This window comes from Penicillium oxalicum, chromosome VI (assembly GCF_001723175.1).
Source record: "Penicillium oxalicum strain HP7-1 chromosome VI, whole genome shotgun sequence".
Taxonomy (NCBI): Eukaryota; Fungi; Ascomycota; class Eurotiomycetes; order Eurotiales; family Aspergillaceae; genus Penicillium; species Penicillium oxalicum.
Genome location: NC_064655.1, coordinates 21,003 through 42,201, shown reverse-complemented (window position 1 = coordinate 42,201; position 21,199 = coordinate 21,003). Strand labels below are relative to the sequence as shown.

Here is a 21,199-nt window from a genome sequence, read left to right as displayed (position 1 = left end):
TCCACTAGATGTCGGAAGTCGGCTAGTGTTATATCGGTATAGTCCTCATAGGGAACTTCTCGTATGGTAATTATAGGACCGCGATATTCATGTGAGAGGGTGGACGTATAGGACGCTCTTAAAGAAGCTAATATACTTCTATTTGTGGCTGACCCGTCCTTTAAATAGGCCTCACGATATAGCAAAGAGATATAGTATCCTTCTTTGTATAGGGCCTAGTCTGTAAATCCGGCGCCTAGGTTTCGATATCGTACCGGGTTATGTTCGATGTGTATTATCCCTTTAACCGGTTGATTAGTTCTAAGGTAGGGATACGGATTAACCTGTGTCTATTTGATACCGTCCTCGTCGTGTCGACGTCGATATGGGATCTATATCAAAGATGGATTCTCTCTCTTAGCTGGAAAGTATATGGCCCTTTTGTGTCCCGGAGAGGGCCTATCAAGTTGAGTAGCGAACTGTTTGCAGAGAAGGCTATGTGAGCGAAAGTCACTTCTCTCGCAGTCTTTGGAGTAATAGTAAGTGCTTTGACACTGTACACATTGAATCCCTGGGCTCGTGTTATATATCGCATAGTAATATTGAGGTTCGAAATTCTCGAGTGGGCGATATCGCGATTTTGTAGTAGGGACAATTCCTTCACTGTTTGAGTTATTATTAGTTAGTTATTAATCGCTCTCTAAAATAATAATATGTAAACTCATAGAATGAGTAATTCATTATGCTTGATCTTTTCTTTCTTCTCAAACAGCCGTATATTCTGCGTTCTCTGCTGCTATTCTTCAAGAGTAAAGCGTGAAAAATTTGACACTATACCGGATTGCATAATATTAGTAGCGAGCCCTCTCTGTCCGGGGTTGTTTAAATTATTGAGAAGTCCTCGAATGCGAACTACGAGGCTCTTCTCTAACCGCTCGACGGCGGCTTCTATAGTACCTGAATTTGAGCCCGGTATAGCCTAGGCAGGATAACAAACACTATGCCTTCTATGTGTAGCAATTAGACTCGGTAGCGAGCGAAGAAAGGTTTTATAGAGCAAGCAAGTCTTCTTACTGTATCTAAAGTAGTCTAATGTAGGCCTAAGCGCGTATCTCTCCTCGTAATGCGTTACTAGCTGTATCTTAGTATACAGAGAAAATTTCTCTGTATAGGCTTTTTTAAACCTCTTGCTTAAGGAATTAAGTATCCTTATCACGTGTTTAGGAATGGAGCCTAGCCTAAGTCGTTCCTATGCCTTGGATATTCTAAGCCTGTATTTAGCGTCTAGTGCTATCTTCGATTTAATGGAAACTAGTAAGATCCTATATTTCCGTAACTATAGCTTATAGGCGGCTATTAATCCTAATAATCGGCAGTCGACTAGCGGCCTAGCGATAAAGTTTAACTTGCTCTAGAGTCTTAGGCTACCCTAGATCCCAAAGGAGTCCGATAATAACTATCGGAGTTGAGTTAAGTTGAGACAGTTGTAAGCTTGTTGAACTATTAAGGATCTAGATTTGACGGCTTCCTTATTAGTATTAAATTTGAGTGTAAGATCCGTTATGGTCGTCTAAGCTTTTATTGTAGCCTCCTGCCTAAACTATGGCTGAGAACTCTAGTTAGGACAATTATGGATAGTTTGTAGAGATTCTCGGAAATCCTTAACCTAATGATCGATCCGGCGGGATATATAGTCTATTACCTTTAGCTCGAAATCGGTTGGGGAGTTTGTAGTTGTATTAATCCCTATTTTAGCCGTTAAGTCATCAAAAACTCAAAATTTTACGACCGAGAATTGAAGTATGCTATATACCTCTAGTTCTACTATCTAGATATTCCTCTAATATATTGCAGTAACCTATAATCTTACTATCTTTATCCGAAAGAAAACTATCGTTTCTTGTAATATCAACCTCAACTCCGTCTTCTCCTTCCCGTATCGCCGTTGTAGTAACTCCATCCTATCCCTTATATGGCGATAGTAGCTGCGCAATATAGTCCAGGAATTTCTGGCGAGTAGAATCTCGAGTACCTGACAAAATCATATTCTTCTCTGTCTCGTAGTCTGTCTCGTGATCGCTCGAGTTATCTATATGACTGCCGTATTCCAGATTGTGCTCAGCTTTAGGTAGCTCCTCATGGTTTCGGCTTTTTGTGAGAATATAGAGGATGTGAGCTGCCTAAACGACACGTGCAAGGCATTCTTCCTGCGGGTAAATTGACGTTCTGTGCGGTCCAGCTATCGTGCGAGGTGAGTGACTGTTTTCGGGAAAAGAAGAAAGAAGTCCGGGTTCGGTGCTCAAAGTTAATAATGGGCATTGACGGCTAGCTCAGTGAGGGGTAGTACTGTAAGAGTAGGAGTGTGGAGGGACAAAGAGGTACGGGTGTATCTGAGTTCCTTATATCCCCCCCGGATTTCTGCCTAATGCCGGAACTTGCAATTACAGTACTGTAATTGTAGTAATCCACCAGAGATATTTAGAAGCAAAAATGGTGGGACTGTTCCTGACCTAATACAGTCTAGTGCGGTCGGAGTGGGGCGCTGGGAAAGAAAGCGTGTGTGTCTTAGGGGTAATCTGTTTTCGAAATCTACTGTATGCAACAGCAATAGAGAAGGTGTCAATCTATTGACTCCTTACTTCAAAGCTTGCTTGATTGTGTAGGCCCTGAAATGAAACGCTGCCAATATCAGTGATGAGGCACCAGTGCAAGGCGCAACCGAGCCTGATATACTGCGATACCAACTGTCTGATCGTTAGATTCATTTGATTGTTCTTTGGCCTTTACCGGCTACGAAATTATGCGAAAGTACAGTCAAATATGATGGATATGTACTTATAGCCTAAAGTAGTTACCCTGAAACTGTTACGCGTAAGACGATTGAAGACGATAGGATTGGAAGGATGGTTGATGAGTTAGTCGGATTGATATCAAGACTGGTGTTGGGAGCAAACATGACCGGGTGGGGATGTTTGGGTTTATCAACAACTTCACCCACCAGACAGATCTTTCCTTCCTTCTTTCCCCAGTCTTGTTACTTCGTCCTCGGTACCGAATTGATCTCCTTTCGATTGATCTGTAACAGAAACGATAGCTATGAGGGTTGGGCTCACATAATGACTTATCAGTTCGAGAATGAACATCCGCATAGCAATACATCGATTGGAAATTGAGTCAGCCTACAATAAGTCTTCTTCCGTAGGCTGCCGTACAGTAAGTGATTTCTCTGCGTCTCTTCACCCAAAGACCGATGTCAGACGCGACCCGCCGAGCAGCACTAATTTCCACATCACATGCTTTCTTGAAGTTGTGCAGGCAAGTCTTATTGCTTACCCGTGACCGCTGCCACTCGGTAGACTTCTCCACGGGTACATCGCGTAGCTCATGAACTATGATCGGTTCGTCACCACTAGATTTAGCGGGTTTAGCTTCACTGGTGGCTGAGATAGGCATCGATGGTTGGGATAAGCTAGCCTGGAGAGAATTGTTGATATACGTGGACATGCTGAACTGTTTCCAGAGTTATCCAGACTTTTCTTCCTTTTTCCATGCTGCTGCTCCTCCGGATCTTCTTGAATCGACACATGCCGGAGATAATCCGGACTCGGCGAAGCGCAGGCGCTCAAGAAACGCCAATGTGGCCCTGAAGACCTAAGACATTGGGCACTGATGTGACAGACAGGTAATAAACATAATTCCCGCTATGATGGTAGTCCGGTAATTGAAGCTATGCATATCCAAAACTATTGAGGCTGACGTGGCGTATTCCAAATTTAGTTCAGCTTTTTTTGGTATTGGGGTTCGAGAAACAATCAAAGAGTGTAGGGGTTGATACTGATTTTCGGAAATACTGTATAAATTAAACTCGAGGCATCATTATATACAGGAGCATCGGAAGAAGTGAGCAGCATGAGTTTAAATGAATTGATCAGTGGCTACCAAGGATGTGTCGCCGTTTTGGGGCTGCTTCAATGGGATTGGTTCAGGACGCTAACTCAGCATACTGGAGCAATGTCCGTGAATTTGATCATGTGTCTTTCGTGGTCTGGAATCTTCTCCCCACTGAAATGTCTCCCGATTGTCAAGGCACTTCACGATGCGAAGAGTATTTATGTATGAAGCAATTCCATTTCATTTCATCAATCGATTTCAGCCGTACTAGTACGGTAGTACCTTCTTGGAGGGGAGGGAGATGTTGCTAGGGGGAGAAGGCTAGCGGGGCCAGTGGCCCCCCTTCTACATGTGAGTCTCTCTGCATCGGGTCGTGATTGGGTTCCAAGGAGATGACTGAACGTAGTGTACTTGGAGCTTAAACGCCACAATCCATCGAATGGAGCAAGTTCCACAAGTAGATAGCAAGATATCCTGAGGATAAATTTAGGGTCAATCAAATATAAGCAAAATGACGAACATACAATTTGTGCTTCACTCGTGAGAATATTAGGTCGTGCGGCAAGAAAGTGTAATAGAAGGAGTATGATAAGTGAGTAGTAGATGTGCCTCGACCACACTTATGGCACAAAACCACAAATTCCTGGCACCCTAGTCAAAGAAATATTCGCCCGAATTGTCTTGGCTTAAGACTCATCAGAAAAATATAGCTCAGGAGATTCATCCTCGGTCGTGTTCTCGTCGCCTGAAGAGTTGATAGTAACTCCCTTGTGCCAACGATCTAATTGGCATCTTTGCTTCCTGGACACGACAAACCGCTCCTCAAAAACTGACCGCACCGCAACTCTCGTGCCCTGTTTGAAGGTGCCTGGATGTGAGACAACGAATAACACGGCGTTGTAAACTTTCGCAGGATCTTTCTTTTCATCACTGAATTCGCTGCGTATTATCAGGAATAAAAGTCGAAATGCCGCGTCTCGTGCTCGAGATTTATCGCCCCTTACAGCTCGATAACGCTTATTTTCGAGTTCGTAATCGGTTTTGCAGGCCTTCAAATCGGCAAAAATATTATCAATTGACTGTCCGGCAAGTACGTCGACCCCAAGGAAGTCATATGTTTCACAGAGAGAGTGATACTGGGGGATATCTCCTCGTAAAGAGCGGAAACATTGCCGATAGCCTGATTCCAGGCCCTTGAGAGCAATATCAAACAAAGCAATATCGCCATGGACGAATTTCGTATTTTGCGGCTGGGCAAGGCGTTGAAACCTGACAAAGGATGATAAGTATGGTATCGCCGAGATGTCAACATTGTAGAAAGTATCCCCAATTTTGAGTGTTGTTTTCCGAGAATTCGATTCAACAGCCTGAGTCGATCCAGTCTCATCACCGAGTTTCAAATAAAGATCATCCGGTAACATTCTGCTCCCTTCTCTGGTCCAAACCGCAAGGCTATCACTTCGACCGTCATATTTAAGGACAGCATTCCCATCGTTCTCTCTCACTACTCTAATGATTTCCTTGACCAATACAACCAATCTCCAAAGGTCATTAGCATGGTTTTCTTCCCATTCAGCAATCTCATGAGTGACGTCTTTGACTTCCGGCGGTCCAAATATGCCCCCATTGTGATAGGCACGGACAAGATTGGGGGTTTGCGATACCCATAGCTGTGGAAGAACTTCTTGGATGTTGATAGGCTTATGGGAAACACGCGTTTTGATCTCAAGAGTTGATTTGATTGGTACCTGTTTTCCTTCTTCCTGAATCACTAATTGGGTTTCGATGGGAAGACGAGAGTGATTTTCGGGTCGCGATAGAGACAGGTTTTTCATCATGTTCAGGAAATTCTCATTTTCCGAATCCACACTTTGAGACTGAGGTTTTGAAACTTCATCAACATATGCGTCTGTTTCGTAGCGTACTATGAATTTCAAACCACCGAAGTTGTAGGAGATAATCCGATGATGTCCAGTGCTACCGGATACTTGAGTTGTGGTGAAAGCTTTCTCAAACTCGTGACCGTAACCTCTGAAATCGTGTGGCCCAATGAATGTATGTGTTTCCGTTTCTGCCCGGCAAAAAATTGCTGTATTGCTTGTGATCTCAATATCAATGGTAAAAGGCTCCAGTCCATTTTTAGTGAGATTTGGATTGATGAACGCCAGAAGTTTGCGGACGTTGTTTCGATCAGTTATCAAGTCAACTTGGTGTATGTTGTATGAAGGATTTTCAATGTACAACGAGCGAAAAAGTGGCTCAAGCGAACTTTCAGGATGGCGAAACGCGTTTTGAGCAATGTAACTGAGCCCAGAGTCTTTGGGCACTTTCTTGGGGGTTTTGGGTGGAGACCAAAGAGGCGGGCAGCCGGGGACAGCAATAGTGGGGCTGGACGATTCGATCCAATTATAAGAAGACAAATGCTCCACATTCATGATGGATGGCCCGATCTTCTCAACATTGGTTAACTCTGGGCGAGGTATATCTGCGATCCAAATACGACCCATTGTTGCGTTGCTTGCTCGGTGTTATTATGATAGGAAGGAAATGAGATTCGGATCGAGTCGCTCAACGTATTTATATCAGTACAAGTCTTGTGTTTTACCCCGCCCGGGTTTGGACAACACATACTTGCATAATCTCTGTTTGTCTAGTTTGCACAGAGCCATTAATATTGAATATCCAGGCTTCCGATCATCGGGCCTTTCTATGCGAGGCTCCTCTACATCAGGTCGATGATTAGCTTCCAGGGAGATGGCTAAACGCAGTGTCGCCATCGTAAAAACGGTACCAAAAGGGTGTCGCGGGGCGTATGTATGCCGCATCGATCTCCCTAGGCCAAACACAACAGAGCTCGGGAAAATGCAACAGTGCCACAGTCGCTAACGACATCTGCTTCCGCCTTGACGACGGCTTGTCCAATACAAGCCGCAACGATTTATTTGCGACCCTTACGACAACCACGAGCGCTTCATTTAGAATTTGACGGCGAAATTCTGATCTAAGTGATGGAAAATTAATATGGAGGTGACCTAAATGGAGCCTAGGTATTTAGCACTGCAAATAACTTTCACGAGAAGTGTTCTTTGTTTAGAATCATCGGCTCCCAGGCGCTTATGAACAAGACAGCCGCTTGTGTAAGTTCTTCGAAAGCCCGTAAATATCTGTGTAGCGATTTAGAAGGCCATAAGATAATAACTCTAATAAAGTCAAAGTACCGCAAATAATTGTAAAGACAATCCAAAGAACTTATTGACTTCGTCCTTGAACATGATGCAGTCCTGACAAGGAGGCGAGCTGATCAATATGACCGCTTCCTTTAATGAAGCAGGCGACTAAGAGATCGGTCTCGCTTAGCTTTTGTGCATCCACACCGTCTCCTCGCATTCTCTCCTTCTCTCGCTCGCAGTCCTCCATAAGCATCGCACCGATGTTAATAACCGCAATGCTATTATTGTCTTTGACCCCTATATCGCGGAGTAACGGTCGGGAGTAGTTTAGCTATATTTTATAGAAAAATGCGGCGTCTACTACTACGCGGCTGTTGATGTTGATTTTGACAATCTTCCCTTTGTTTATAAAGAATGCGCTGCCTTTATAGTGCTAAACGTGCGAGCCAGCTAAATCTCGAAACCTTTGGCCTCTCTCGACTAGGTCTTTTCGGACCTGCTCGTGACTCGGATAGTAACAGAGAGGGTAAGCCTCAAGAGTCGCGATCGGCTTTGACCCCCGGAACTTTAGCACACGCAGAAAGATTCCGGCCTCGCCGAACTTAACTCCGTCATAGTCAAGGAATCGGTATTCAAGATTAAACCACGTCATTCCCATGACCTGCTCTCCCGACCGCTGAGAGTCGAGACACCATCTCGCTCGACTACGGGGAAAATACCCCTTCCCACGGGGAAATATTGCCCGACACGGTTGGAATACTGGGCAGACTGCCCAGCACAACAGTCAGAGCTCTACAGGTCCGTCTATAACTACCTTCAGTTGACACTAGGGGGGGGCGCCTCATTTGTTCTCATCTCTGCCTGAGCTAGAAGGACTAGGCCGACGACTTTGTCGGAAGCCTATGAGCAGCGAGCAAGAACTCGAGGCCTATGAGCGCTTTGCCGTGGAAGAGCATGTCCACGACATAATTACCGAGTTGTGCAAACTCCCCGCTGCTCGCGACGAGTTCGGCCTTGGCGATGGAATCCAGTTCAGCAATCATACGAACTCCTTAAACGAGAACGGAACTATTGAAGCGGGTGCGAGCCAATCGTCAAATGTACACCACCCTAGACCTGATCAGTTCTGTATCCATCGTGTCGACGGCAACACTACGACTCTCCTTATATCTGTCGAGCATAAGCCGCCTCACAAGCTTTCTGTCGCTACCTTTCGTATGGGGCTCCGACTAATGGACTTATGGAAGGATATGGTCAGATTAAACAAGATACCGACAAACCAGGAAGCGAAGTTGAGGTACAATGCAGAGCGACTTGTCTGCTCCGCTCTTGTCCAGGAATATCACGAGATGATTTAGGAGGGACTCGAATATTCCTATGTGACAAACGGGATTGCTCGTGTCCTACTTCATGTTCCACGTGATACACCTAGCACGCTCTACTACTTCTTATGTGACCCTAACTGCGAGTTGAATGCAGAAGTTGAAAATAGTTTCCAACAACCGAAAACTTCTGTTGCAAGAACACTATGTCTGTGTTTGATGGCCTTTCGCTCACCTGTGCGTGGCCAGGAATGGCGAAATTCCATACGACCAGGGCTTCCTCTTTGGACGACTAGTTTTGACCACACTCGTTCTTAAATTCTCCAAGCAGAACTGCCGCAGACCTTTCCGAACTCCGATAGTACAACATTGCAGTACACGAGTCCGGAATCCGGTTCATCTTATGAACCGCCGTCATCTCCGCCGGATTCTCTAACAGCAACAGGTCGTAGGGTGCTCACAAGGTCTCAGGCCAGCTGTGCACCGTCGGGTATACGGCATTACTCACAGTCGTCACAATCACCCGACCCCGATTCGAACCCAGCAACACGCCGCAAACGAACCTTTAGTTATGTTCCGTCTTCTCTATCTGCCCAACGCGTGGCTCGACAAAGAGACGCAGATGATGATAAAAGCCGAGATAGCTAGTCCCGCTAACGCGATGCACAATTTTGCACCCAGCGATGTTTACTCGGGTTGTAGTCTGGCGGTCTTTTGGACGACTGATGTCCAAATGTGATGCTCTATCGTCGAAGCAAAGATGATCCGTAGCATCCGATTACCTCCGAAGATTTGGTACGTTTACTAAAAGCACAATTGGACGAAAACATTGACCGATGTACACCCCTTGGAGGTTGCGGAGCGTACGGTGCGCCGTTCAAACTTACTTGTGTCGTATATGGCTACACCGTTATCGGAAAAGGAACCACATCGGCGCTGTGGAAAGAAGTCTCCGGCGAAGCGGAGGTATACCGAATTCTGTGGAAGGTGCAAGGGTCTGCTGTGCCTGTTTTCCTAGGTACAATCGACTTGGCGAAAATTTATTTTCTTCACGGGGCTGGAGAGATTCGCCATATGCTCGTGATGGGCTGGGGCGGAGAAAGTACAGCATCGATGGAGCTAACGCCTGAGCTTCTCCGGGACATTCACAAATCAAACAAGGAAATAAGAGCTTTGGGAATCATCCACGAAGACCTTCGGCGTGATAATGTCCCGTGGAATAAAGAGCTTGGACGGGCGTTGATTATCGACTTTCATCGCTTCTCATTGAAATGGCGGCCAACTTCAAAGCGATCACGAGCGGTAAAACGACGACTATGTCAACCAGAGACGAGAGATTCGAAACGTCTTTGTATAACGTAAAGCAATGTGCTTAATTTATTGGATTAGCAATTCAAGTATGCATGAAATGAAGCATGAAAGCACTTTCAGCCCGAATCCTCGTGAATCAACCATGTCCTCGACGCCCGTTTTCCCACTCCCTCTACATTGCCTCAAGACCTAGACGCTTCTATATGCGTTGACAATGACGAACTGATCGTCCAATTCTGGCTCTCGTACTTGACTCTGTGTGAGGCAATGAATCGTATGAAAACCTTGATTCAACTATGAACAGCACCCATATTATGGATTGTCATGTGCTAACCGAAAATATTGCGATAAGCGCCCAACCGCTCGACAACCTTGAGGAACCAGAGTATCCACATGACTTTCCCAGGTATGCTGTTAGACATACATTCCATCGGCAGGCCTCTCTCTGCCAAATTCCTTTGAAAATTTCTTATTTGATTCGGCAGCTAACTCCAAGTATTTGTAGTTCACCTGGTTGACGTCAGCCTCAGCGAGAGCGTGTGCAATTGCTGCGATGTTTTTGATCTGGTTCATGATCAGTCAGCAAGTAAGATGTTCAGTGTAGCGCTGGGACACCCACCTCTCGTCCATTCAGAGCTAAAGACTCCAATCGTCGGAGTTCGTGCTCCTCAATAACAGCAGGTCCTTGCATCGTACATGCCTTGGACAGAAAAGTTGACCAGAGATCTCTGCGAAACTCTCTCGTCAATTTCTTATACCCAATGATCAAATGGATCCGGCTAAGAATTGCGTCATCAAACTGGATACCCCGATTAGAAGTCAAGAAAAGAATTCCTTGATGATATTCCAGCTTTCGGAGAAAAATGGTCACTAGTTGATTGTGGGTATCGTGGTAAGATGTAAGCTGCTCCATGAACGCGTCTGCCTCATCCAAGAGAAGAATGGCGTTAAAGTGTTTGGCGATCTTGAATACTGTTTCAAGTTGTTGCTCAAGCACATTGAAATCTCCGTGGTCGACAACGAGTTCGCCTACGGATATCTGGAAAAATCAGTGACGCCAAAATCAGCCTAGCTAGATAGTTCATACCGAATAGAGTGGGAACTTGAAATACTCCGAGGTTGCCTCAACCGTGAAAGTCTTTCCGACTCCTGGTGGGCCACTAGCACGAGTTAGGTTGGAAGTCTTGATAGCATAGACTCTTTGCCGACATACTTTAGAAGAATGTTGAATCCTTGGCCCTTTCCATCAATTACGTCGTCGAACGGCATCGTAGGTATCATCCCTAGGCGGGTTTTCGCCAAGGACAAGAGGATGGTCTTGGTCTCTGAAGGGATCTTGAGGCAGTCGAACGACTCAGGTGACCAATCCACGTCCCCAAGAGCACCGACTGCGCACTCCACTGGAATCACATTAGTCAAACGCCAAACATTGTCAGTCGTCTCACATACAGAACATTTTCTCCTTGAAGCTGAAACAGCATACTGTTGGGCAGGCGACCAAGAAATCGGTCTTGCTTAGCTTTTGTACATCCAAACCGTCTCCTTGCATCCTCTCCTTCTCTCGCTCGCGGTCCTCCATAAGTTTAGCACCTATATCGAAAACTGCAATCCCACCCTTGTCCTTGACCCCTAGATCGCGGAGTGACGGTCGTGAGTAGTTTGGCTGCATTTCATGAAAAAATGCGGCGTCTACTGCGACTCGACTGTTAATATTGACTTTGATAGCCTTTCCCTTGTTCATAAAGAACGCGCTACCCTTACAGTGCCGAGTGTGCGAGCCGGCTAAATCCCGAAATTTTTGGCCTCTTTCAACCAAGTCTTTCATGGCTTGCTCGTGCCTTGGATGGTAGTGGAGAGGGAAGGCCTCAAGGCTCTCGATCGGCTTTGACCCCCGGAACTTTGCCACACGCAGAAATATTCCGGCCTCGCCGAACTTGACTCCGTCATAATCAATGAATCGGCATTCGAGATTCCACCACGTCTCGTTATTTTGTGTTATATCCTCCCCCGCGTCGAATCTGACACATCGCGGCTCCTTTGTGCCAAGGCATGTGGTATAAACATAGCAGCCAGGCTTGAAAAGCGCCCAAAGAAGGTCATAAGTAATATGACCGTGCTGCAACATTGACGAGAGACGCTGTGAGATAGCTGCATATGATTGCTTAAGGTGGTTGATGAGCAAACGGAGATGCTGTGCCGCTGCCGATCTGTGGTCCGAACTGTTGTCCATGTTCTCCGCGCATCTGTCGAGCTCCGGGAGGAAATGAAATAGGACGTTTTGCTCGATCTAAATCCACGTCAGCGTTCTCTTGTGGAAATAAGACTCTGTCTCAATTACCGATGGCTTGTCCTCCATCAGACTAATAGCCTTAACATCGTGCAGCACCATACGCAGGATGTCACGCAGGCCTTCCGATTTGATGTCTATGTACGGCGTCACCTCCTCGGAATTTCGTTCTAATTATAATATTAGTATGGTCTCTGTCCGCTAGGCAAAGACATTACGTGCCCACACGTTCACGGAGAACGAATGTATATCCAGCATAGTCGTCCACACCACCGCTGGTCTCCACCAGTTCGGCGATCTTGTATTTACAAGCGTCTTTGTCCCATCTATACCCGCGTTAGATACTCTCTGGAAGGAAAAGAGACAGAAGGAAGAAGATCGATTGGGTAGAGGGATGGTGACATACGTTTCCGTGACTGTCTTAAATTGGGGTGTAGATGCCCACTTCTCAAACGACTGGAAGTCCTCTGGTGTTGTACAGATGGGATGTTTAAGATCAAACCCATCTGACCTAGGAACATTTTCCTGTTCATCGCTTGCGGAAGAAGACTGAGCAGGCTTATTTGCCATGGAAAGCTCAGCTGAAGCACATTCCAGCACCCGCCGGACCATGTCGGGGCCTGGTGGAGACTGGTCCAAGGAGACAGGAGTGTTTGGAGGTTCCTGATTGGTAAGATCGAGCACCTTTTCAAGAAACACAACAAAGAGATGCTTCAGATTCTCCACGATAGCTTGAGACGTAGCTGTTTCCTTCGTCGGGCTATCTGGGGGCGTCGTTAAGGCTTGCTGGGAGGAGGACAGATTCTTGCTTAACTGCATTTTTGTGACGTTAAAAGACTGAGGGATAAGGTGTAGCAAACTGGTATGAGGTATTCTAAGAGACTGAAGTGTCAATGATTAACAGAAAAGTAGGTGATGATCCGAGGTATTGCCACTTCTTATATGGTGGTAGCCTTAGTTGCCCATGCCTATATCTCACTCTCCATTCTGAATAAAACGTCTCAAACATCTCATTTTCCTGTCTTTGCAGTTAGTACATGCAGCAATGTGCATGAACTAGGACGCAATATCTGCCATAGCTCTCCAATTATCTTTCGTCGGATATGGCTAGACCTCATCTGTACAGAAATGTGCGAAGACCTCACGCCGATTTGAGCGAGGGGGTGGTTCATATACCAATCTTAGCTAATGATTGGTTGTGGGAAGTCGGGTGATATTAGGAGTTTACCTAATTTATGCCTTTGGATGATATAGCCGTATTCGCAGCCGCAGAATGAGAGCAAATCCGGGAGCGATCCTAGCATTCGCTAATACCGTTTAAAGTAGGGTATATTTGGAAATTCACCCAATTTATGTTTTGCTTTGCCATAAAGAAGTCAGGTAGGCAAATTTCTTCTGTGCCTTTTTGAAATGTTTGATAAGCCAACTCGAAATCACATGATCTTGGTGTTGGACGTTATATTGGGCACGATAAACCCCTCCAAGTCACATGATTTTAATGGACAACACCCCTCACTCTCTCACACCCGCTTGTCTCCGTTCCCTGAACCCAACGTGGAAGGAAGAACCGCCAGAATAAGAGAGCAAAACAGTACAAGTGTCCTATCACCTTTACAAGCCTGCAGTCCGCCAACTACAACCCTTTTCGTGTCGATCAACGTCCCCCGCGACCTGGTGTCTCATTTCCACACCACCTCTACAATAACTGAAGGCACGCCAGAGCGATTATTGACTGTGCTCAAGGTAAGTACGAACTGTAATGTGTGGATTTTATACCATTTTATGAATGCAGACCAACTCAGACTATATGCTTAGCTAGGAAGTCAACATCAGCTGGCTATGGCAACCAAATATGTGCCAATATCCCAAGAAATCGCGAACGACAAGGTGAAACTCGCCGCGGAAGCTGTCAAACACGTGAGTTTTCATTGATGCTGCTTGAAATAGGGAGCGAGCTAATGTCCTTTTTCACTTAGTTTGGAAATGACTTTGAAGAATCCAAAATGGAATATGACAGTAGCTGGATGTCTTACACTCTCCGGTTCTTTGATGGGTGGCCAACAGAGCGTTTGATTATATTTCGCCCACCGACATCCTCCAAGTTCTTTGATTGTATAAGGGTTAAAAATGGGTCAACAGGCGCGGTCGAATGGGAAGCACTTCGGAAAGCTGGGATATGGATGGGGCTCGTACCCATCAATCACCAAATTGAGGCAATGTTGGTCGAGCTGATGTTGATTGGACGAAAGCATGTTGAGGGTTTGAGTTGAAGATCACTGGCAATGACGACTCCCAGCCAAATCGAATGGCATCTTCACGCGGTATCGAAATAAGAACTGTTGCAACTCGGTCCGCGATAGGAATAGTGAGGATAATGCTATGACGAGCTGCGAATTGGGGATGGAGCTTTAAGAGTTTGTCTAACTTGGAATGAGGGACAAGAAATGCTCGCTCAATGACTTCCTGGGCCCCTTCTGTTTAATCATAAGCATCAGTTTGTGAAGAATATTTGCAGGATTACTTGCCGTCGACGCCAGGCACATCTGATTGCAGTGTCTGCCCTTCTTGAGAACTTGAATGTGGAATGGTTTGGTACACCCCAGCACTCTGATGCATGTCTAGATTCTATTAGCTGCCAAACATTCAGATAAGAATCACTGGACAGACCATTCAAAAACTCCCTGAAATCGGATGAGTTGCAAAGAGGTTGCTCCACAGCTAATGTATTCAAAATTTCGTATATGTGAGCGGGCCACTGTAGTGAATGCCCAGGCTCCAGGAATTCAACGACAAAGTCGAACGTGCTTTTCTGAAGTACGTTTGAATCCCAAACGCTGGGAGCGAATGCTGCTGCCCACAAAATCATTTTGTTGGGGGCAAGACTTCTCAGTCTTTCACAGCGCTCGCGGGTTAGCTGCTTTCGTTTCTGAACTGCTGGAGAATCCAATTTAGATGACGCTGGAGGGTTGAAGAACAGCTGTATGTTTCTGATAAAGACGACCTGGCCTCTGTTTTTCTGGCTCTTCATTAATTCTGCCTTGGTAGATTCCGCACGGGATAACAACTTTCGCCCTTCTGCAACAACAGCGGATGTCCGTCTCTTCCCCAATGCCTTCACTTCGTCGGCAATAGTGTTTGAAAGTTTTGCAAGATCTCGGCTTGCACTTTCCAGGGCGTTATATCCATCACCTGTAAATTGGAGCCTCCCAAACTGGACTGTTTCAATCATCGCGGGGAGTTCACGAACAAAGTCACTCAAGCGAGCGGTGATGACAGTTTGAAGGTCTGATGTTTGTTTCTCCTTGCTATGGTGAAGTTCCATTTTGTCTAGGCGATAAACAGGGCAAGCAGAACGAAAACAAATCCCCAACTCCTGAGTCGGGAATCATTGGCTTTTTTAGGTCAGGAGAACTATAAATAGGTCGTTACCTGGGGTATTCCAAAAGTTCACCCAATTTAAAATGCCCAATGGCAGGCTTCCAAGCGTGCTGACTGGAGCCCCTCATTTGTAAAGCGCGGGGGCGGGCGCGTACCCTTACGAGTCATTTATTGTGGGTCTATGGCCAATGATAAGCGGTATGCAACCGCCAGTCCCTCTGTCGCAGACCCGTTTAAGTGCATAACTGAGACATGCATACTGTGTCTGCGCCACGTCAAGATACCATTTGACCATTCCCGAGTTCGAGACACTCTCGGCATGGGAGGATGCGGCTCAAAGCTTTTCTTCGCAGAGTCGAACTTGACTCCGAGGTGAAGCATTTGCAGTCTCAGATTCGAGCTAATCCCACCACATCGAACCCGCTCACGCCCTGTTGTTCGCTTCAGTGACAAGGTTCCCCACTTGACCTTTTACCGGAGGCCTCCTATTCCGCGGCCTCCGGTATACTGATTCGCCCTTGGCTCGAAACGGTCTCAAAATATTGGCAGGGACGTAACCAGCCATCCAAATCCTCGATATCTTCCAGCCACAGCAACGCATCAATAGGAATGTACGAGTAGTGTTGTTTTACGCTAATGCATGCAGCTTCACACCAGTTCTGGGTTGGGACCGTTCCAGGCCCGATCGCCTTTGGCGAATAATGGACAATTTTGTCAGCCTATCGAAAGCGTTGTTCAAATCTTCCAGAGTCCACCCAAATTTCCTCGGGTCCAAGTGCCGGATTGCTACAACTTTATTGTGGCCACAAACCAAGATTGGTAGGAAAGGATGATTGAAAGATTTCCACAGCCGCGGGCGCCTTGCAATTGCATACTGGCTGAACGCGTTTTTCCTTTAGCCGAAGAAACGATGCAGCTGCTTCTCCGCAGTCATTGTCTCCAGGAGATATTTTCTGATTCGATTCTTCTGAATAGCAAGAATAAAGGCTGTTTCATCAAACTATATCTCGGTTCTGAGTCTCTGAGGCTCCGTAGCAAAATAACGCAGGAGACATACTTTACGTCCTTTTTTTGTTAGACTCAAAAAGGAATAAAAGGAATACAACATGAAATTCGCCGCTTAGGGGAGCTTCCCGACACATTGGAACAGATGACAGAGAAGGCGATTGCTGTCAAACGCCAGCTCAATGAGGAGCGATGACATAATGGTGCATGTTTTGATTCGAGAAAACCTGGTCGTACGGTATAAAAATGTTCTCAATGGCTACACGTTATGAATGGAGACCCTCTTGTGGTGACTTAAGCGGTTTCAGGTGCTTGAGATGGTACCAGTATTCACAGCGTTATATATGCATGACTTATTCTTGGAACCGTGAATTAATAGCTGCAAGGTTACATACGTAGTCATTGATGCTGCACCATTAAACTTCGGCGTGGCTCATATATTACGAAAGTACCAACATCGGAAATAGGGTTTAATGGGACTGGTCTTTGAACGAGCATCTATTTTCTAGACATACAGCATGTCTCCCGTGAAGAAGAGTAACTTGATGTCAGGAAAATGGACATTAGCACTGATAGACCTACAGGTCTACAAGGCAAGGAAGCAATCTGGAGGCGAGACAACTGGGATTGGGAAGTCTATCTCAGGAAGAAGGAAGAAGAGAGAGGGAAAAACCCACGAGCGGGAGAAAAAACCCTCAAGGCACATGACTGCTGCTGGCCCTAGCAAACATTTGGAGAGGGCAAACTCTCTCAAGCACTGTATTGACTCGTCAGGTACCTATACGGTATCTTGAGGGCTACAGGTTTACAATACCCTAGTCCTTGATTTACACGTACTTTCACTGTATGGCGCCACCTCTGATTTGTAACCCCCGAGTCACTGGTATTCTTATAGGTATTTCAACCCCCATGAAGCTCGATAGTTTAGTTCAACAGAATCATCACTCTTTTGATCCTATCTCTACATTTTCTCCGTTTGATTCTGCTGCTCTCATTAGCTGGTAAATGCTTGGTAATTCATAGCTGATACAGACCATTCCTGTTGTATTCTTTTTTGAGATCAAAGATGACGATGAGATTTGTAGTACAACGTGATGAAGCCCCTACAAGAGAGCTTTTCTGACCAATTAGAAGATCATAGTACCTATACAGTACACTAGCCGCAACTTCCTACAAAGTCTCTCCCACACAGCACAGGTCTAACTGATTTCGATGGTGCATTGATTTGCCTGATGTAACTCGCCCTGAGTAGTGGCGGAGACTTAGATCAAAGAATTTCACCCCCCGACCTTGGTCGGATGAACAATGCATCGGCTGAAATCGTGTCAATCCATTTCCCGCATGGCCCAGTAATCTGAAGAGACCCCTTCAAATATATTTTCCGACCATCAATCTTCACCGGGCAGGCATGTAGTCTTACCGGCGTCGTTGGCGGAACAGACAGTTTGAAAGACGTGTTGAGATAAGCTGTGAATGCAGGTTCGCCTGCTGTTGGCTTGCAGCAATCTGCAAGGATACGATCCATCAAGAACGTGATGCATCCTCCAAAGAGCTTGTCCTGATAGTAACATATTTGCTGGGGAGGGCTAAGCAGTAGCAAGGATTCAACCTCGCAGCCGAGGGGATGGCTTTTGAAAACTGGTCGATAGCCTTTGAAGAGTAAACGCATGGTCGTATCAGGAGATCCCTCAAGGGATGCCGGTTGTAACTTCTCATGTTCAGCGTGACTCTGCAGAAAACGGATTTTTGTGGTCTTACAGTTCCGCTCGCTGATATTTCATTGCTGAGCCTTCTGTGCTGGGTTGCATATGTTTCGGTGAGACAATGATAGCCACGAAAGGATCGGACAAAAAGTGATGTTAAGAAGCGAGGTTCAAGTTTCCAAAGCATGATCGCAAAATGTCAGGCAGTGAAGAAATTGATATTCGCGAGTTGAGGACCGCTCTGGAACCTTTATAATACGCGGGATTGGAAGACATGCTATTTCCGCTGCTGATGGAGCTTGGAGAGTGGCTGCCTCGTGTATCTTTGTAGCCTTTGTTCTTAGTGACTTTGGTGCTCGCGAGTTACGGAGAAAGCGGCAATCACGATTTTTGACCGGACCTGGAGTTTCACCGTGACCTATCGCCGGCCTCTTTTCGTGCAGTTGGACTATCTCAAACCTACATCTGGACTAGAAATGTCAGCGTGATGGTTAAGCTGGGTTTACTGAATATGATCGACTTCCGGAATTTTCAAGTACCCTTCACCAGCGCAAGGGTTGGCTGGTTGAAATAGGAGGGCGGTGAAAAAAAGAATGGTGATAGTGGAAAAAGACAAAGCGGTGGACAAAGAGAGCGGTAGAAGCAGAGGCGGTGGAAGGAGACGGTGGTCAAGTGCTGCGGTGAGTCCGGGGGGTTTAAGTGTTACAAATGGGACAATCGGGGACGGCAGAAATAGGAGGATGGTTGATGAGTTCCCATGTTTTATCTCAGGACTGGCGATAGGAGCAAACATGGCCGGATTGGGATGTTCGGTCTATCAATAACTTCCCCAACCAGATAGATCTTTCCTTCCTTCTTTCCTCAGTCTTGTTACTTTCGTTGAATGGTACAGTTGGATCCAGGGTCTTTCCCTTGACTTGTAACAGTAAGAACAGCTTCTGCCTCCATTGCCTTCAATTCTTCCTTGGCAGGCTTTCGCGCCCAAACACTGTTCCTAGTTTATTTCACGTAGCCACACAAGTTTCAAATCTTCAATTTGAAATGGACCCCAGACAAGCCAATAATCTTTTGAATGTGTGGAAACCGGATTCCCATAATGTATGAAGCCACACTGCGCTACTCTAGAGAATTATTTTATTACGTATACTAGAAGCTTCGAGCCTCCTTCAGCTGGATAAGTGTACCTACGGGCGGTAGGGGATTACTCCTCGAGGATGTATAGGTGCAGATGGGCTTTAAGGCTCACAACGCCGGACACATTAGGCCGAGCCGCTCGATGTGGCCCTAAGGCGACCTACAGGTACGGCTTGTGACTGGGAAACTAGATATCAATTCAACGAGTCCTCATGGCTACACACCATGGGTTCGAGCCTTTACATAGTGCAAGGCTTTAAGCAAAGCATTTATCTGGAAGGAAAACCAGCCTTCAGATTGTCATACTCGGAAATGGGGTAGTTCAGCTTGTTGTGGCTCTGGTCAAGGGCCCCCGCCCCACCAAAGGAGCTAACAACCTTTAATGGTTTGGTTAGTCACGGTTGCCAATCAGTGAGCAGATAGGTTGAAGGTCGTACCGTCGTAATCAAGCTGTCAGATCCATTCTTGTCACTACTGCTTTCCCACCACATCCCACCACCTAGGCCCTTTGACATGATGTACTCAGCCTTCTTCTGGGCAACCTGAGGAGTGTCATAGCTAATCATCATTCGCCGAGAGGAGTCGTAACTATAGCTAGCAACTGTCTGGTTCAGATAATTGACAGACGCACCAGACAGAGGCAGCGCCTTGTAGTCCCACACTCCGTTCTCCCAGCTGCCGCTGCCCACTCCATTGAAGGGCTGACCTGGCCCGTCTGTGTTCATGAACGAGCGACCGTAAAGTGGCATGCCCATCACAATTTTGTTCGCCGGAACTCCGTGGGAAATGTAATAACTAATGGCTTGATCCGTGTCGAAGGGTGTGCTGGCAGCGTTGTCGGTCGACGCGTAGATATTAGCATCATGTCCTGTGGCGGTGTCCCAGCTGCCGGAGTAGTCATAGGCCATGAGGTTCCAAAAGTCTAGGTACTTGTTCATTTGTGAGAGATGCAACTTCTGGTAGTTGGATGGCCCTGTCCAGGAGTCAGCAAAACCAACAGACGTTTACTGGTAATTTGACTTACCAGCAGGGGATGCAATGGTGATCAAGAAGTGGTGACCATTCACGTGGGCTGAGCTGTAAGCATCCAAAGACTATACCACAATCAGCAAGGTATAACAATTCTGAGATTCCTATGAGGGCCCGTACGGAGCGCAGCTCTTGAAGCGTGGCCACCATGTTGTCGGCCTGCGCGCTATTGGCAGGATACTGCGGGTCGTTAATATATTTCTTATACAAGGAACAATCTGAACAAAACATACTTCCCAATCGATATCGATTCCATCGAACCCCAGATTTTGCAACAGGGTCGTTGCAGAAGTGGCAAATGTTGTTCTGCCTGAAGCTGTGCTGAGAGGACTGGCAAAATTGCTTGAGTATGTCCAGCCACCAATAGACAGGAGAATTTTCAAACTTCGATTCCTTTTCTTCAACATGAACAGTTGTTTGATGCATCCATAAACATTATTTCCGGTGTCACTCCAGGAGTCCCCAGGGTAATGCTTCTCAATATCTGCCCAGGAATCTGACATGTATACTTCCCCAGTGTTCGGATGTATGTTGGCAAAAGCGTATAGAACATGCGTTAATCTCTCGGCAGGGAGGTCCATAGGATTGAAGCCGCGGCCATAAATACCCTGCCACAATAGTGTTCAGTGAGTTCGGTTGCATAGGAACGCTGTTTTTAAAATAATGGACTGACCCAATTGACAAAATATGCAACAGAGCGATACCCGGTCACAGCACGAGTATCAAGCCCTGTAGTATTGATGCTGTTAGAAGCAATGAGAGATCCAGTCGTCAGACAACCGAAGCTCAGAATGAAAGGAAGCGTCAGCTGCATGTTAAAGTTCGTGTGGCCGAAACCGCAACATTGGATAGCCTAAATAGGAGAAGTAAAGAGTGACGACCTTATATATATCCCATGAAAATTGTATCTAGTACTGATCTGGCACAACTACCTCATTATAGTAAAAGAACGCGTAATGAGCAATGCCATAGGCCCGGTAGGAAAAGCAT

General features: G+C 46.2%; 6 protein-coding genes across 6 annotated transcripts; 2 read left to right on the top strand and 4 right to left on the bottom strand.

Annotated features, from left to right (window-relative positions):
• Nucleotides 1-4,556: 4,556 nt before the first annotated feature.
• On the bottom strand, nucleotides 4,557-6,377 carry POX_f07343 (uncharacterized protein; the record flags this gene model as incomplete). The annotated part of the gene is made up of 1 exon (XM_050116148.1): nucleotides 4,557-6,377. The coding sequence occupies one exon, from the start codon at nucleotides 6,375-6,377 to the stop codon at nucleotides 4,557-4,559; it is 1,821 nt and encodes a 606-aa protein (XP_049966287.1).
• Nucleotides 6,378-7,942: 1,565 nt separating this feature from the next.
• POX_f07342 (uncharacterized protein) lies at nucleotides 7,943-8,398 on the top strand (the record flags this gene model as incomplete). The annotated part of the gene is made up of 1 exon (XM_050116147.1): nucleotides 7,943-8,398. The coding sequence occupies one exon, from the start codon at nucleotides 7,943-7,945 to the stop codon at nucleotides 8,396-8,398; it is 456 nt and encodes a 151-aa protein (XP_049966286.1).
• A 1,689-nt stretch (nucleotides 8,399-10,087) lies between these two features.
• On the bottom strand, nucleotides 10,088-12,779 carry POX_f07341 (uncharacterized protein; the record flags this gene model as incomplete). The annotated part of the gene is made up of 8 exons (XM_050116146.1): nucleotides 10,088-10,237; nucleotides 10,293-10,712; nucleotides 10,761-10,833; nucleotides 10,887-11,073; nucleotides 11,123-11,960; nucleotides 12,012-12,130; nucleotides 12,189-12,286; nucleotides 12,367-12,779. The coding sequence occupies 8 exons, from the start codon at nucleotides 12,777-12,779 to the stop codon at nucleotides 10,088-10,090; spliced, it is 2,298 nt and encodes a 765-aa protein (XP_049966285.1).
• A 1,698-nt stretch (nucleotides 12,780-14,477) lies between these two features.
• Nucleotides 14,478-15,282, bottom strand: POX_f07340 (uncharacterized protein; the record flags this gene model as incomplete). Its single annotated transcript, XM_050116145.1, has 2 exons — nucleotides 14,478-14,578; nucleotides 14,628-15,282. The coding sequence occupies 2 exons, from the start codon at nucleotides 15,280-15,282 to the stop codon at nucleotides 14,478-14,480; spliced, it is 756 nt and encodes a 251-aa protein (XP_049966284.1).
• Nucleotides 15,283-16,899: 1,617 nt separating this feature from the next.
• POX_f07339 (uncharacterized protein) lies at nucleotides 16,900-17,067 on the top strand (the record flags this gene model as incomplete). Its single annotated transcript, XM_050116144.1, has 1 exon — nucleotides 16,900-17,067. The coding sequence occupies one exon, from the start codon at nucleotides 16,900-16,902 to the stop codon at nucleotides 17,065-17,067; it is 168 nt and encodes a 55-aa protein (XP_049966283.1).
• Nucleotides 17,068-19,449: 2,382 nt separating this feature from the next.
• On the bottom strand, nucleotides 19,450-21,023 carry POX_f07338 (Endochitinase B1; the record flags this gene model as incomplete). The annotated part of the gene is made up of 6 exons (XM_050116143.1): nucleotides 19,450-19,557; nucleotides 19,618-20,153; nucleotides 20,205-20,274; nucleotides 20,330-20,389; nucleotides 20,443-20,817; nucleotides 20,883-21,023. 6 exons carry the CDS (start codon nucleotides 21,021-21,023, stop codon nucleotides 19,450-19,452), a joined length of 1,290 nt encoding a protein of 429 aa, XP_049966282.1.
• Nucleotides 21,024-21,199: the final 176 nt, after the last annotated feature.